We start from the raw sequence: 17,349 nt of genomic DNA, 5'->3' as shown, positions 1-17,349 counted from the left end.
TGTTCTGCGGCCTGAGGGAGGAAAAAAGGAAGCCATAATGGAAAGCAACCAATATGTGAAATATAGAACCTGTGGTCTACCTGCTGTTCTGCTAAGAGACTGATACACATGACCCAGGAAGAGACATGAATATGCATCTATTCTCAGTAATAAAAGGAACTGATGTGTGGTCCTCGAAAAGTCTGCTAAGTATGAGCATTCTGTATCTTTAAGGATCTTCTAATGAGCCTTTCACAGGGAAATGAACCCACCCAGGAAAGAATGTAATTTTCCTCTATGTAACACATGAGGACCCAGTCATTTATGAAAGGGGAAAAGAGCGACTCTTCAAAACATTATCTCTACCTTAGGAAAATGAACTTCTGCTCAATGTTTTTCTCAGAGCAACTTTGACATCCTTATTCCTTAAGCTATAGATTAATGGGTTGAGCATGGGCACCACAATTGTATAAAACAAGGACGACACTTTCCCCTGGTTCATAGGCAAAAGGGAAGAAGGTTTGAGATACATGAATGCCCCTGATCCAAAAAAGAGAGAAACTGCAATTATGTGGGAGCTGCAGGTGCTGAAGGCCTTGGACCTGCCCTCTGTGGAACTGATGCGAAGGATACTGGAGAGGATGAGGGCATAAGAAATAAAGATGGTGACTGTGGGTACCCCTATATCAATGCCCACAACAATGAAGACTACCAGCTCATTTACATAGGTGCTGGTGCAAGAGCGTTCCAGAAGAGGGAGAATGTCACACATGTAGTGATTGACAAGCTTGTCAGCACAGAAGGTCAGTTTCACCATGAATGCTGTGTGGGCCATGGCTCCAGCAAATCCCATCACATACACACCTAGCAAAAGGAGTAAGCACACCTGGGGAGACATGGTCACGGTGTACATCAGAGGATTACAGATGGCAACATACCTGTCATATGCCATTGCTGATAGGATGAAGGACTCAGAGACAACAAAGAAAAGAAAAAAGAAGAGCTGGGTCATGCATCCAGAGTAGGAGATGATGTTTTTCTTTGAGACAAAGCTCACCAGCATTTTGGGAGTAATAACAGTGGAGTAGCAGAAATCTATAAGGGACAAGTTGAAGAGGAAAAAGTACATAGGGGTGTGCAGGTGAGAGTTCAGTCCAATCAGGGTGATCAAGCCCAGGTTTCCCACCATGGTGACCATGTAGAAACCTAGAAACAGAAAGAAGAGGGGCATGCGGAGTCCTGGCTGGTCTGTCAGGCCTGCGAGGATGAACTCTGGCACAGAGGCATTTTCAGTGGCCATCCTCACAGCATTCTGCTGAGACAGAGACAAGAGAAAAAGGTCGTTGTAGTGGGGTGGGACAGAAAACATTGCTGCCCTCCCTGTCACCTCCTGGAGTCTAGAGAATTGCATACACACAGATTATGAATTTTAGCAGAGTCTGGTTTCTGGTTGCCTGTGCAGCTGTTTCCAGGGTCCCACTGACTCCACACTGCAATGCCTTGAAGAAGACACAAGGGTCCTTTAGGTTAGAAAGGATCCCAGAGAGCCAGTGAGGGGACTCTCAAGTCTTTAATTTGGTTGTGCTGTGTGTCCCTCTAATTTCAGCTTTTGTTCAAGTTTAAAATGGTGCCAGTCTATAAGAAGAGTTTCCTGAGGCTGAAGCCAGCCTGTGTCCTACATATCGTTCTAACTGTTATCCTGGGACAGAGGGAGTTTTTCTCAGAGCTTTGGAAATCATTCAAATCTTCTTTCACTCAGATTCAGCCACTCATCATCCTTCAGCTCCAAAGGTCAAGGCTTTTATCCAACTCTTATCTTCCCATTGTGAGGAGGCTGCAGTGCTAACTCAAAGACAGACAATAGACACTTTAACTTCCTCGGCAGGCCTGTGTGTCAGAGCCCTCTCAGCTGTCTGGACAGTGTATGCTAGAGAAGATCTCTAAAGAGCTCTTCCCTAAGGTTCTCCAGCTTTCAGGAAGGCTGAGCAATTGCATTCTGGCTTTGCAGATCTGGGACTTAGTTAATGAAGAAGTCTGAGATCCCCTGGGGGTCATGGCACAACACTAGATATTGACTTTTTAAAAAGAAAAAAAAGTTTGCTTATCCCTTGATACTAATTTTGGTAATAAAAATGTTTGTTGAGAGACCGAGGATGCAACTTAGTTGATAAATGTTTATCTAGCATACGCAAAGCCCTGGGTTTAATTCCCAGTTCAAGGTGAACCAGGCTTGGCTGTGCTTTCCTGTAATCATATATTAGGGAATATGAGGCAGGATGAACAGAAAAAATAATTCATGTCATCCCCATCTGCATAGGGAGTTCAAGGCCAGCTTGGAATACAAAAGAACCTTTATTACATTGTGTGTGTGTGTGTGTGTGTGTGTGTGTGTGTGTGTGTGTGCATGTGTGTTCATTTAACATCTATGCAGTACTATGCAAAGGATTGCAATTTACTGTATGCTATTTAATGCATATTACAAACTGTTTTCATCCTAGCATTTTCTTCTGACCCCAGCATGGCAGAATTCTCCGAAGGGGGTGAGGAGGGGGTGATGTAAGCACACAGTGGTACACTTTTCTTCTCCCTTGAATCATATGGGCAAAATTTATTGACCCCACTTTAGAGATGAAATAATTCTCTAGATATTAAGCTATGGAGACTACATTAAACACCTTTTCCTACCTTACTCCAAATGTGGAGTCAAATTACTTTTATTATCTCCCAGTAGGACGTTATGAAATATACAAAGTAAGATCCTTCCTTTCAAGGCTCTGACAATGTCTTGAAAACTACGATTTAATATCTGACTAAATATATGATAAGGTCAAGAAAAGGTAAATAAAAACTGCTACCCCAGTTCAAAGAAGGGTGTGGCACAGGCTGCTTATACTTCAGTTCATCAGGAGAAGCCAGACTGTTCTCTCATGGAATTTAAGCTTGCTATTAATGAGCAGTCCCCATCAGTTATGAACAGTTTTCCCAAAATTGATAACTAGCCAGAGAACGTGTTCTAACTTGACTCCCTTCACTCCACCAGACAGTTATATAAGTTCTCTTCCTTTGCTCTTTTTCTAATTCCTCTCTGTGACAAAATTTACCTCCACAGTGCCCCAGGCTCTCTGACTCTCCTCTGAGTTTAATGACAGTCTAATGTCACTCTTAGGACCTCATCAGTTTAAAGCAGTATTTCAATTTATAAAAAAAAAAAAAAAAAAAAAAAGTGTTTTAAAAGTAGTTTAAAATACCCTAGCTGCACATTTACAGAACTACAATCTTATTTAAAATGTGGATCCTGCTCCCCCAATGCAAACATAATAAATCAGAATCTCTTGGAGTGAGACTTTGTAGCCAACATTGCTCTTCTAATTCTCCCACTTGTTGTCTGGACATTTAGCCAGGGATCCCCTAGCCAGTGTTTATATTTTCAGCAAGAAAAGCAAAGTTCCAGTCTTCAGGGGATTGTTTATGGTACAATCAAGAATAAATATGTATCTCCAACCTCTACAGTTACACTGCCTTGGAAAACATCTAATTGACCTTTAGAGTTAGGACATCAGACGTGGAATAGTCATGCAGATGAGAAACTTGAATACCACAATATCAGTATAGATGATGTGAATCCATGGACCACATTGAACAAGGGGATGACCTGGTCAGATTGTGCTGAGAGAGATCAGTTCGATATCAGCAATTTGATGGAAAAGTCCTTCCAGTGTTCTTTGTAACTTGTGGCTCAGGCGTAATTTATTAATTAAATGAGCCATCAATAAGACAAGAAACTGGGACTGTTAGAGCAAGAACTTTGCAACTGGAACAAAATATGTTTTTATACATCTTTAGGACCTTATAAATTTTAAAATGTTGACCTTGCTTAATAGCTGTGGTACCTCTACCATCTACTTTGAATATTTTACAAAGCCCTCAGTTCAGGCCCCATTTCCCAATGCTTTTCACTGAACATATTTATTCCTTCTTTCCAAATATTCAACCTTACTTTTTTGACTGTGGGGATATATTTTTGCTATGGCAACTAGCTATGTCCAGGTATGGCCAAAGAACACTGCATTTTGACCCAACAGTTATCTCCTACTTTTTGCCACAGAGCTCTGTAGCCACAAAATGAAATGTATGTGGTCATGTATGAGTTTTTAAGATATTGCGCAAGTTTGGCATTGCAGTTATTGTCAGGTGCCAATGGCTGAATGTCCTTCTGTTTTCTAGCGGTTCATGTCTTACAGTATCTCAAAGCCTCCATTAAGGTAACCAATACCATACGCTTGCATTGATTTTTCCCTCCTCCCCCATTCTTCTCATTTCATCCCTGGGATCCTTTCTAAAAAATTACCTACACAGTACATTTCTGTCTCTAGCCTAGACCTTTGCAGAAACTCCAGGTAAAATGTTTTTTAAAGTGGTATTGGAGCCGGTCACAACAAAGTGTTCTTTATCTGAGTTGGGAGGATATAACCTTAGCCAGAGCTGTTTGGTTCATGCCATAAAACCAAATGTGAATAATTGCATTTATCAATTACCTGAAATTTCACAGTCTAGAGACTGTATCTTGACCATAACCTATTAAATATCAGAAAGACTTAGGATCTAAAATCATTATCAACTTACTAAGTAATGGAGACTAACTCAGAAAGTCCTATTCACTTAATCATTAAGCATCCAGCAGTTACACTCATGACTAATATTGTCATTGTGACATTCTGCTCATTGTAATATCTGATCTCTCCATGAACACATGAAAGGCAAGTAAGTTCATTCATTTTATACCACTAGAATAAATGCAAAACATGTCTTACTGATATAGATATTTATTAATGTCTGATTCCCAAGCTCACCATCTGAAAAATGAAAATAAAGATGATAATGGAGCTGGGCAGTGATGGTGCATGCCTTTAATCCCAGCACTTGGCAGGCAGAGGCAGACAGATTTCTGAGTTCAAGGCCAGCCTGGTCTACACAATGAGTACCAGGACAGCCAAGGCTACACAGAGAAACCCTGTCTTGAAAAAGAAAAATAAACAAAAAAAAGAATGATAATGGTAAGGTGATCATGAAGGCCAAATTAAATCAATAAAATGGAGGAGCCCAGCAAAGAGGCTGACTTGTGGATAAGACATGCTAAATGTTCTAAAAATACACCAAAACAAAAATAAAATGTATACAATATAGAGATAGAATGGTTGAGAATGTGTCATGTTGAAAGTTATATGGATGGAAAGAGGTAGTCAAGAACTAGAGCAAACGGAGAACTGAAAGAGGTCAGAGCAGCATTAAAACAACTCTATTTCTAAAGCTTTGTCCAGTAAATAATCCTCTCCTGCAAGTAACCACAGCTCGGTGGGTTATTACAAGGGCATCAAATTAGGATGGAGGTTTCTGGGAAGAAGATAGTTTTCAGTGAAGAAGAGGGAAGAGGGATTGAGGGAAAAACTCAGGATAGATGTTGGGAGCTATTAAGACAACTCTATTGTCCTGATCTCTGAATTGCCCCACCCCCCCACCCCCCCCCGAGAAGAAAAGGAGGTCAAAAGCAGGCCACCGACGCACCTCTCCAAGAACAACCACAGATTGTTCCAGCCCTAAGTTAGCACCGGATGTCCTGACCTCAAGATGTACCCTGATACCTCCAAGTTCCTGCTTCCCCATGTAGTCGCCAAAAGAAAAATTTCCGCTGCCCCATCCCTCCTGCTGAGGTGCATTTCCACTGCCCCATTCCTCCTGCTGAGATGTTCTTCCCCTTTTGCTTGTGCATTTAAACCTTGAGCCTTGCTAATACAGTGAGACCTTGATGCTACTCAGACTGCTTCCATGTGTCGTTCATTGCACAAGGTTCTCGTCTCTCTCTACCCCCCATCTGGTTCTTAGGAGAAGGTCCCTCGAGCCCCTCGAATAACTGGACCTGATGAATGGGTCAGATATACATATGAAATTGTCAAAAAAGAGGGAAAAAAACTAAGGTATTTTCACACAGCTGAAGCCTCAGATAATATCGTGGTCCTTCGCTGTTTTTATCATCTCCTCAATTCCTACCCCACGATCAATGTCCTATTTCTCAAAATCCATGTTCAAACATGCCACAAAACCCAAATCATAAAAACAAGTAAGCTTTCTCTCCCAGGTTCAGGTTTTCTTTTTTGTGTATCCATTTCTAGTTTCAACAAAAGTTCTCCTTCCTCAAACACTCACAGGCAAAGTGTGTGCTCTGCCTTCCATTCTCTGTCCATATCAGTTCTCTGGAAGGTTCTTACAAACCTATCACCACATTCTTACTTAACCTGGACCAGCAGGTCATTCATCAGGGACAGGTTCCCGAGAGGGAGAACCAGAGGATAAGAAAAGACAATGGGAAAGTTTGGGATCAGAAATTCATAAACAAGCTGATGGCTCATGCAGTCACATTTATTAAGAAGTACAGCTTTTTATATATAGTTTTCAGGGAGGAAATGGGACAAAATTGGCAGAAAGCTCATCAAGCAATGTTACACAAAGAGAACACAGAGTATCTCAAGTGTGCTATAGACCAGGGGCTCAGAAGCCTTGACACTGATAACCTTAGACCTTCAAAAAAGTAAGGGAAGTCAAGCTTCCATGACCCAAAATCTCAGCTCCTGGGAGCCCTGACTCCAGGCATTACTGGCCTTTCCAAACCTGTGCCTGGTTTAGACAAGGAATTAAGCTCCTTTTCCATACATCAGGGGAAAAGTCCCACATTAGCCTGGCCCCCAGCAACTGTTTGAGCTTGTTAGTAGTCAGTCAAATTCCACATCCTGTTCTAGGTTTTTGGGTTTTTTTGTTTGTTTGTTTGTTTGTTTGTTGTTGGTTTTTTTTTTTTTTTTTTTTTTTTTTTTTGGTCAAGAGAATACTGTTAGCCTCTGATTGTACTCCACTTCTCAAGCTAATTGCAACTCCTGTATCAGTGCTGGGTGTTAGGTATGAGTATTGGGTGATGTTTGTATGTGTATTAATGCTCACTGTGAAGTACATTTCAAGACTGGAGAGATGGTTCTGTGGTTAAATTTACTAGTTGCTGTTACAAAGAACCCAAGTTCAATTCCCAGCTCACAAGGTAGCTCACATGCATATGTAGCTCCTGTCTTAGGGATTTAATACTCTCTTCTGCTCTCCACCAGCACCAGGCATGTCCATGGTACACATACATACATGCAGGCAAAACAAATAAGTCTTTTAAAAATGTTTTAATGAAGTGCATTTCAGTAACTTCTCTGTAACAAGAGACCTCAAGTGTAAACTTTAGATTTAGAAATGTGTCTCTGCCTTGATAATTATGATAAATCCCAATTCTTCTCTCAGCCTCATTTTTGTTAACTCACAATTAAAGAAAATAAACCTTTATTACAAACCAAAAATGAGCCCCGTAGGAAAAGGATTCCTTGGGGTGCAGACAGCCCACTCAGACTTCATTAAAAGTTGACATTTCTCCTGGTACAGCAGAGGGTTCTTCTTGGGATGATAGAACAAGCAAGTAAAGTGCTTTTGGATTTATGTCACTTTGAAGTCTGTTGCCATAGGAACTGTGTCTCCAAATCCTCTCCACAGGGGACTCACTACAGTCGTGTTCCCTAAGGAGCAGATGAAGCCCAAGCAGAAAGCAGTGTAGGAAGAACTATTCTTAACTGTCCCTTTTCTTGCAGATCTCTCTTCTTTCCTGAACATGGATTTCTGTACAGTGCACCTTCATTTATTTACTTCTTTTTCTATTTTTATTGCATTCTATTGTGTCATTATCTATACGGTGTGTGTAAAGGCAACAAAACACCTCTGAATCATCTGCTTCCTCAAACTAGAAGTCTGAGGATGTTGACTCAAGAATATCACCCATCGCCACCCAGCAAGGATGATCATATATGGTTTCTTAAACCTCTGAGTCTTTCCATAGTGTAAAGATAGCAAGAAGCCTGCATTAGCTCCAGAAAGCAAATTATCCTCAGGAACTGCATGTCAGTTACTACTGCATTCCCAGTTTCTGTTTCCTTTCATTGTCTTCAACTCCTCAATGTACCCATTTATGCATAATTGTTATATATATTGTAAGACAGGAATATTACCCAATGGATTCAAGAATCCATCTAATAATAAAATTCATTTATTTTACAAGCTAACCATGTGTTGGATGAGAACTCTAAGTGTTTTACATATATTACTTCAGATTTTTTCTGTAAAAATATTACTAAGTGGATACTCTAAGTACGCTCTATTATTGCCCTGTTCTACAAGGAACACCTCTGTGAGACAAAGGAATCAAACCATTTAGTTTAGAATGTCATTTGTAAGGTGGAGGATACATAGTATTTTCTACAATAATGGCCATGGGGTAAGAATAGAGCTACAGCAGAAAACCCAACTGTTAAAGGAGACTAAAGCATCAATCCCAGATGTTAGGATAAGTGCAGCAGCAAAGAGAGAGCAAACAGAATTTAGATCTGACTGCCATGTATTCAAAGTAAATTTGTGAATGAAGGATATATTAAAAAGTCCAACACACACAAAGACCCAACACACAGGAATAATGATGTTGGAAGAAATGAAAAGGTCAAGCATGCTAGTTTAATCATTATCCATCAAATACATAGACCAACTTATAATACTATAATTATTATTTATATATGGTCAAGCATGCTAGTTTAATCATTATCCATCAAATACATAGACCCACTTATAAAACTATAATTATTAATTATATATAATAAATAGTAAATATATACTGTTAAATATAATATTATCTCAAAATTATAAATATTATATATTAAATTTTTAAATGTAACTATGAAATTTTAAAAGGCTATCAATATAAAAGTTTGGGAAAAAATATTAAGAGATATTAGAGGGGACTACAGAAGTCGTGGGCTAGGCTAAGTATGAACCTTAACAACCATATGTAATTACATAAGAGGAGAGGGAAACTGAGGCTATAATGCATTTCTCACACTGTGGTCACAATGAATGTGGGAAGAGGTCAGGTGAAGGGGTAGTGAAAAGAGATGGTAGGAACTGAAAGTAATTAGAATATATTATGCACATATATAAAATTCTCAAAGACTATGCAGTTTTCAGGCAAAAGGATGGAAAGAGGAAAACATTCTGAGTAAGGTAACCCAGACCCCAAAAACAAATACCACATATTCTCTCTCATGTGCGAACCCTAGTTTTGATGTGTGTGGTTAATTTGGAGCACTTATACGTGTCAGAAAACTAGAAAGAAGCAATGGGAGGATTTTAACGGGGAAAAGAACACATATAGAATGGAGAGACAAATGGGATAATGGGAAATTAGATAATGGAGACGGGTCTGGGAGGATAGGACAGAGGGAGGGGAGGAAGAGAGAACATAAACATTAAGGATGTTTGAAAAATTCATATGAAAACCTAGTGTTTTTGAAGCTTCCTTATATAATAATGTGAATGTGTGTGTGTGTGTGTGTGTGTGTGTGTGTGTGTGTGTGTGTGTGTCACAAGTTTAACTGGACTTAATGTATATAAAGGAACAATGCTTCTCTCTTAGACCATATTAAATTAAATATTATGTGTAGGATACTAGCCTCCAAGGTATTTGCCAGGGAACGTCCCATAGACCAGCCCCAAGCAAAACGTGTTACTATTGGCATTGCTGCTGCTTACCCATCAGAACTTGGTGGTAAGATGGTATTGATGAAAACAAACAAACAAACAAACAAAAGCCACATGCTTATGTCATAGGACATGGGACATGAAGAAATCAGGCTGGAAGCTTCCTCCAGAGTGGCTGAATTTTAAAGTACCAGAAGATGCTATACAAGCTACTGATACATAAAAATAATCAACTGTCTTACCCAGCTATGAACCCTATAAGCTACAATACTGACCAGAGCAATGTTCACATGAATGTTACAGAGATAATCAGCCTCTTTCTGATTAGATTTATGACCTACTTCTTAGGCTGAAACTCATTCCTGGCAGTATAAGCCTGGCCAAAATCCCATACCGGGAAGTTGTAGACACTAAAGGAAAACTGCCTTCAAAATAGATATGTCTATGCTTGTAGATTATTGCAGCCCTCAATCCTCATGAGAGAAACTTCTTTGTGCAGTGGATGGTGTTTAACACTGTAACTCATAGCTGGTTAGACTACAAAGATTGGGTACAGAAATGGGACATCTGTATCATAACTCTCCTCTTCTGGCTCAGAGATCATTCTACAAAAGAACAGAGAGAGATTGTAAGAAGCAAAAATTGGGAAAGACTGCTGCTAAACAATGGTTTCTAGCTATAAAAGGGCTATTGCACTTATAGACTCCCAGAATGTGTGGCACACAACTGTAACAAGAAGGAACCTATCACAATTCCAGCATAGATAGGAGGGTTTCCTGAAGTCCCACCCATAGCTGTAGAATTTTGGCCATTGAAGGCTGCTAGGGGCAGGGAAAATCAGTCCTCTTAAGTAATGTGGCTCCTGGTCAATTGTCCATGCTCCAATGGATGAGCCTACATCCATGTACATACAGGCAACACTAACTGGAAATCAGTGGGCTACAAAAAGAAAATCTGACGTTGGGAGAAGGATCAGGGAGGAGGTAGAGGGCTAGTAAGGGGTTGATATGATCAAAACACATTATAGATGAAATTCACAAAGAATTAAAAAAAAAATAGAGAGAGCTTCTGAGGCAGCGCCATCTTCGGCTCCAGACAACCGGCCACCTTCCTGGTGAGAGCACAGGGTTCGGCCCGGCCCGAGAGGTTTCTGCCTCAGGCTCCCCGGGAGCCACCTTGGCTCCGGGACTCTGCTGAGGGCAGGCTGCACGGGTGAGGGTGTGGAATACACAGGCCAGCAGTTTCTGGGACAGGCGAGAGCCAGAGAGCTTCTGGGGCGGCGCCATCTTCGGCTCCAGACAACCGACCACCTTCATGGCCAAAGCAACACAGCTTCTGGGAAAGATCCTGTTTTGGGCCTTCATCTTCAGCCAGGAGGAGGTCCAAACACCAGATAACTGTGCACCTTCCCTGAAAGAGGAGAGCTTGCCTGCAGAGACTGCTCTGACCACTGAAACTCAGAGGAGAGAGCTAGTCTCCCACGTCTGCTGATAGAAGGTAACAAAATCACCAAAGGAACAATCTCTAAACAAAGACAACTATAACAACTAACTCCAGAGATTGCCAGATGGCAAAAGGTAAACGTAAGAATCCTACTAACAGAAACCAGGACCACTCACCATCATCAGAAACCAGAACACCCACTTCGCCCAGTCCAGGACACCCTAACACACCTGAAAAGGTAGACCTGGATTTGAAAGCATATCTCATGATGATGGTAGAGGACATAAAGAAGTAATTTAATAACTCACTTAAAGAAATACAGGAGAACACTGCTAAAGAGTTACAAGTCCTTAAAGAAAAACAGGAAAACACAACCAAACAGGTAGAAGTCCTTATAGAAAAACAGGAAAACACATCCAAACAGGTGATGGAAATGAACAAAACCATACTAGACCTAAAAAGGGAAGTAGACACAATAAAGAAAACCCAAAGTGAGGCAACGCTGGAGATAAAAACCCTAGGAAAGAAATCTGGAACCATAGATGCCAGGATCAGCAACAGAATACAAGACATGGAAGAGAGAATCTCAGGTGCAGAAGATTCCATAGAGAACATCGGCACAACAATCAAAGAAAATGGAAAATGCAAAAAGATCCTAACTCAAAACATCCAGGAAATCCAGGACACAATGAGAAGACCAAACCTACGCACAATAGGAGTGGATGAGAATGAAGATTTTCAACTCAAAGGACCAGCAAACATCTTCAACAAAATTATTGAAGAAAACTTCCCAAATCTAAAGAAAGAGATGCCCATGAACATACAAGAAGCCTACAGAACTCCAAATAGACTGGACCAGAAAAGAAATTCCTCCTGACACATAATAATCAGAACAACAAATGCACTAAATAAAGATAGAATACTAAAAGCAGTAAGGGAAAAAGGTCAAGTAACATATAAAGGCAAGCCTATCAGAATTACACCAGATTTTTCAACAGAGACTATGAAAGCCAGAAGAGCCTAGACAGATGTTATACAGACACTAAGAGAACACAAATTCCAGCCCAGGCTACTATACCCAGCCAAACTCTCAATTACCATAGATGGAGAAACCAAAGTATTCCATGACAAAACCAAATTCACACATTATCTCTCCACAAATCCAGCCCTTCAAAGGATAATAACAGAAAAAAACCAATACAAGGACGGGAACCACGCCCTAGAAAAAACAAGAAGACAATCCCTCAACAAAACTAAAAGAAGACAGCCACAAGAACAGAATGCCAACTTTAACAACAAAAATAACAGGAAGCAACAATTACTTTTCCTTAATATCTCTTAATATCAATGGACTCAACTCCCAAATAAAAAGACATAGACTAACAAACTGGCTACACAAACAAGACCCAACATTTTGCTGCTTACAGGAAACTCATCTCAGAGAAAAAGATAGACACTACCTCAGAATGAAAGGCTGGAAAACAATTTTCCAAGCAAATGGTATGAAGAAACAAGCTGGAGTCGCCATTCTAATATCTAACAAAATCGACTTCCAACCCAAAATAATCAAAAAAGACAAGGAGGGGCACTTCATACTCATCAAAGGTAAAATCCTCCAAGAGGAACTCTCAATTCTGAATATCTATGCTCCAAATACAAGGGCAGCCACATTCATTAAAGAAACTTTAGTAAAGCTCAAAGCACACATTGCACCTCACACAATAATAGTGGGAGACTTCAACACACCACTTTCACCAATGGACAGATCATGGAAACAGAAACTAAACAGGGACACAGTGAAACTAACAGAAGTGATGAAACAAATGGACTTAACAGATATCTACAGAACATTTTATCCTAAAACAAAAGATATACCTTCTTCTCAGCACCTCATGGTACCTTCTCTAAAATTGACCACATAATTGGTCACAAAACAAGCCTCAACATATACAAAAATATTGAAATTGTCCCATGCATCCTATCAGATCACCATGGACTAAGGCTGATCTTCAATAACAAAATAAATACTAGAAAGCCAACATTCACATGGAAACTGAACAACACTCTTCTCAATGATACCTTGGTCAAGGAAGGAATAAAGAAAGAAATTAAGGACTTTTTGGAGTTTAATGAAAATGAAGCCACAACATTCCCAAACTTATGGGACACAATGAAAGCATTCCTAAGAGGAAAACTCATAGCTCTGAGTGCCTCCAAAAAGAAACTAGAGAGAGCACACATTAGCAGCTTGACAACACACCTTAAAGCTCTAGAAGAAAAGGAAGCAAATTCACCCAAGAGGAGTAGAAGGCAGGAAATAATCAAACTCAGGGGTGAAATCAACCAAGTGGAAACAAGAAGAATTATTCAAAGAATCAACCAATCAAGGAGCTGGTTCTTTGAGAAAATCAACAAGATAGATAAACCCTTAGCCAGACTCACTAGAGGGCACAGGGAAAGCATCCTAATTAACAAAATCAGAAATGAAAAGGGAGACATAACAAGAGATCCTGAAGAAATCCAAAACACCATCAGATCCTTCTACAAAAGGCTATACTCAACAAAACTGGAAAACCTGGATGAAATGGACAAGTTTCTAGACAGATACCAGGTACCAAAGCTAAATCAAGATCAGGTTAATGATCTCAACAGTTCTATATCCCCTAAAGAAATAGAAGCAGTCATTAATAGTCTCCCAGCCAAAAAAAGCCCAGGACCAGACGGGTTTAGTGCAGAGTTCTATCAGACCTTCAAAGAAGACCTAATTCCAGTTCTTCACAAACTATTCCACAAAATAGAAACGGAAGGTACTCTACCCAACTCATTCTATGAAGCCACAATTACTCTGATACCTAAACCACAAAAAGACCCAACAAAGATAGAGAACTTCAGACCAATTTCTCTTATGAATATCGATGCAAAAATCCTCAATAAAATTCTCGATAACCGAATCCAAGAACACATCAAAACAATCATCCATCCTGACCAAGTAGGTTTCATCCCAGGGATGCAGCGGTGGTTCAATATACGGAAATCCATCAATGTAATCCAGTATATAAACAAACTCAAGGACAAAAACCATATGATCATCTCGTTAGATGCTGAGAAAGCATTTGACAAAATCCAACATCCATTCATGATAAAAGTCTTGGAAAGATCAGGAATTCAAGGCCCATACCTAAACATGATAAAAGCAATCTACAGCAAACCAATAGCCAACATCAAAGTAAATGGTGAGAAGCTGGAAGCAATCCCACTAAAATCAGGGACTAGACAAGGCTGTCCACTCTCTCCCTACCTATTCAACATTGTACTTGAAGTCCTAGCCAGAGCAATTAGACAACAAATGAGATCAAGGGGATACAAATTGAAAAGGAAGAAGTTGAAATATCACTTTTTGCAGATCATATGATAGTATATATAAGTGACCCTAAAAATTCCACCAGAGAACTCCTAAGCCTGATAAACAGCTTCAATGAAGTAGCTGGATATAAAATTAACTCAAACAAGTCAATGGCCTTTCTGTACACAAAGGATAAACAGGCTGAGAAAGAAATTAGGGAAACAACACCCTTCTCAATAGTCACAAATAATATAAAATACCTTGGCGTGACTCTAACTAAGGAAGTGAAAGATCTGTATGATAAGAACTTCAAGTCTCTGAAGAAAGAAATTAAAGATCTCAGAAGATGGAAAGATCTCCCATGCTCATGGATTGGCAGGATCAACATTGTAAAAATGGCTATCTTGCCAAAAGCAATCTACAGATTCAATACAATCCTCATCAAAATTCCAACTCAATTCTTCAACGAATTAGAAAGGGCAATCGGCAGATTCATCTGGAATAACAAAAAAAAACGAGGATAGCCAAAACTCTTCTCAAGGATAAAAGAACCTCTGGTGGAATCACCATGCCGGACTTAAAACTGTACTACAGAGCAATTGTGATCAAAACTGCATGGTACTGGTATAGTGACAGACAAGTAGACCAATGGAACAGAATTGAAGACCCAGAGATGAATCCACACCCCTATGGTCACTTGATCTTTGACAAGGGAGCTAAAACCATCCAGTGGAAAAAAGACAGCATTTACAACAAATGGTGCTGGCACAACTGGCGGTTATCATGTAGAAGAATGCGAATTGATCCATTTCTATCTCCTTGTACTAAGGTCAAATCTAAGTGGATTAAGGAACTCCACATGAAACCAGAGACACTGAAACTTATAGAGGAGAAAGTAGGGAAAAGCTTCGAAGATTTGGGTACAGGGGAAAAATTCCTGAATAGAACAACAATAGCTTGTGCTGTAAGATCAAGAATCGATAAATGGGACCTCATAAAATTGCAAAGCTTCTGCAAAGCAAAAGACACCGTCAATAAGACAAAAAGGCCACCAACAGATTGGGAAAGGATCTTTACCTATCCCAAATCGGATAGGGGACTAATATCCAATATATATAAAGAACTAAGGAAGGTGGACTCCAGAAAATCAAATAACCCCATTAAAAAATGGGGCTCAGAGCTGAACAAAGAATTCTCACCTGAGGAATACCGAATGGCAGAGAAGCACCTGAAAAAATGTTCAACATCCTTAATCATCAGGGAAATGCAAATCAAAACAACACTGAGATTCCACTTCACTCCAGTCAGAATGGCTAAGATCAAAAACTCAGGTGACAGCAGATGCTGGCGAGGATGTGGAGAAAGGGGAATACTCCTCCATTGTTGGTGGGATTGCAAGCTTGTACAACCACTTTGGAAATCAGTCTGGTGGTTCCTCAGAAAATTGGACATAGTACTACCGGAGGATCCCGCAATACCTCTCCTGGGCATATATCCAGAAGATGTCCCAACCAGTAAGAAGAACACATGCTCCACTATGTTCATAGCAGCCTTGTTTATAATAGCCAGAAGCTGGAAAGAACCCAGATGCCCCTCAACAGAGGAATGGATACAGAAAATGTGGTACATTTACACAATGGAATACTACTCAGCTATTAAAAAAATGAATTTATGAAATTCCTAGGCAAATGGATGGACCTGGAGGGTATCATCCTGAGTGAAGTAACCCAATCACAAAGGAACTCGCACAATATGTACTCACTGATAAGTGGATATTAGCCCAGAAACTTAGGATACCCAAGATATAAGATACAACTTGCCAAACGCATGAAATTCAAGAAGAACGAAGACCAAAGTGTGGACACTTTACCCTTTCTTAGAAATGGGAACAAAACACCCATGGAAGGAGTTACAGAGACAAAATTTGGAGCTGTGACGAAAGGATGGACCATCTAGTGATTGCCATATGCAGGGATCCATCCCATAATCAGCTTCCAAATGCTGACACCATTGCATACACTAGCAAGATTTTGCTGAAAGGACCCAGATATAGCTCTCTCTTGTGAGACTATGCCGGGGCCTAGCAAACACAGAAGTGGATGATCACAGTCAGCTATTGGATGGGTCACACGGCCCCCAATGGAGGAGCTAGAGAAATTACCCAAGGAGCTAAAGGGAACTGCAACCCTATAGGTGGAACAACAATATGAACTAACCAGTACCCGGGAGCTCTTGTCTTTAGCTGCATATGTATCAAAAGATGGCCTAGTCGGCCATCACTGCAAAGAGAGGCCCATTGGACTTGCAAACTTTATATGCCCCAGTACAGGGGAACGCCAGGGCCAAAAAGGGGGAATGGGTGGGTAGGGGATTAGGGGGGTGGGTATGGGGGACCTTTGTGATAGCATTGAAAATGTAAACGAGGAAAATACCTAATTAAAAAAAGGAAAAAAAGAATAAAAAAATAGACAAAAATATCAAGAATAAAAAAAAATCAAAATGTAAAAATGGGGATGTATAGAGAAGACAAAGGTCTGTGACCATCTTGGAAGGCTTTGTAGCCAAAAGGCTTAGGTGTTCTAATCATTTCTTTATTGCCTACGTGATTTTAAACTGTTGGGATCACAGCAATGTCATCAATAAATAGAACACCATAATAAATACATTTTAGGATTTGATATCAATATATGTCTATTGTATTTCTACTTGTATTTCTATTGGCATTGTAACTCTATCTACCAATAAGATAGAGTATAATAATTTGATGAATGTAAGCAATCTACGATGATAATTAGCATTTTTCTTCCTATATAGTCATCTTTCTTTGTACTAGGAATCCCAGGTGTCAGTCAGCTCCTGCCATGTCACAAACTATTGCAAGTCAAAATTATATGTTCAAACACTGTTTACTGTGCCTGCTCAATATTAACTACAATTATGAATGTATATATTTACCATTGATATTTACTAAATTACATAGAAAA

The 17,349-nt window shown here is 39.8% G+C and overlaps 1 protein-coding gene across 2 annotated transcripts; it reads right to left on the bottom strand.

Moving 5' to 3' along the window:
- Positions 1–346: 346 nt before the first annotated feature.
- Positions 347–8,118, bottom strand: Olfr145 (olfactory receptor 145). 2 transcript variants are annotated; one of them, XM_017313389.1, is made up of 2 exons: positions 8,108–8,118; positions 347–1,280 (listed from the first exon to the last, which is right to left on the bottom strand). In XM_017313389.1, the coding sequence occupies exons 1-2, from the start codon at positions 8,116–8,118 to the stop codon at positions 347–349; spliced, it is 945 nt and encodes a 314-aa protein (XP_017168878.1). The 2 variants fall into 2 exon arrangements, with proteins under 2 accessions (XP_017168878.1, NP_666425.1); NM_146313.1 differs by lacking the exon at positions 8,108–8,118 and having other exon boundaries at positions 347–1,279.
- Positions 8,119–17,349: the final 9,231 nt, after the last annotated feature.

This window comes from Mus musculus, chromosome 9 (genome assembly GCF_000001635.26).
Source record: "Mus musculus strain C57BL/6J chromosome 9, GRCm38.p6 C57BL/6J".
Taxonomy (NCBI): domain Eukaryota; kingdom Metazoa; phylum Chordata; class Mammalia; order Rodentia; family Muridae; genus Mus; species Mus musculus.
This window is presented reverse-complemented; position numbering and strand designations above follow the sequence as displayed.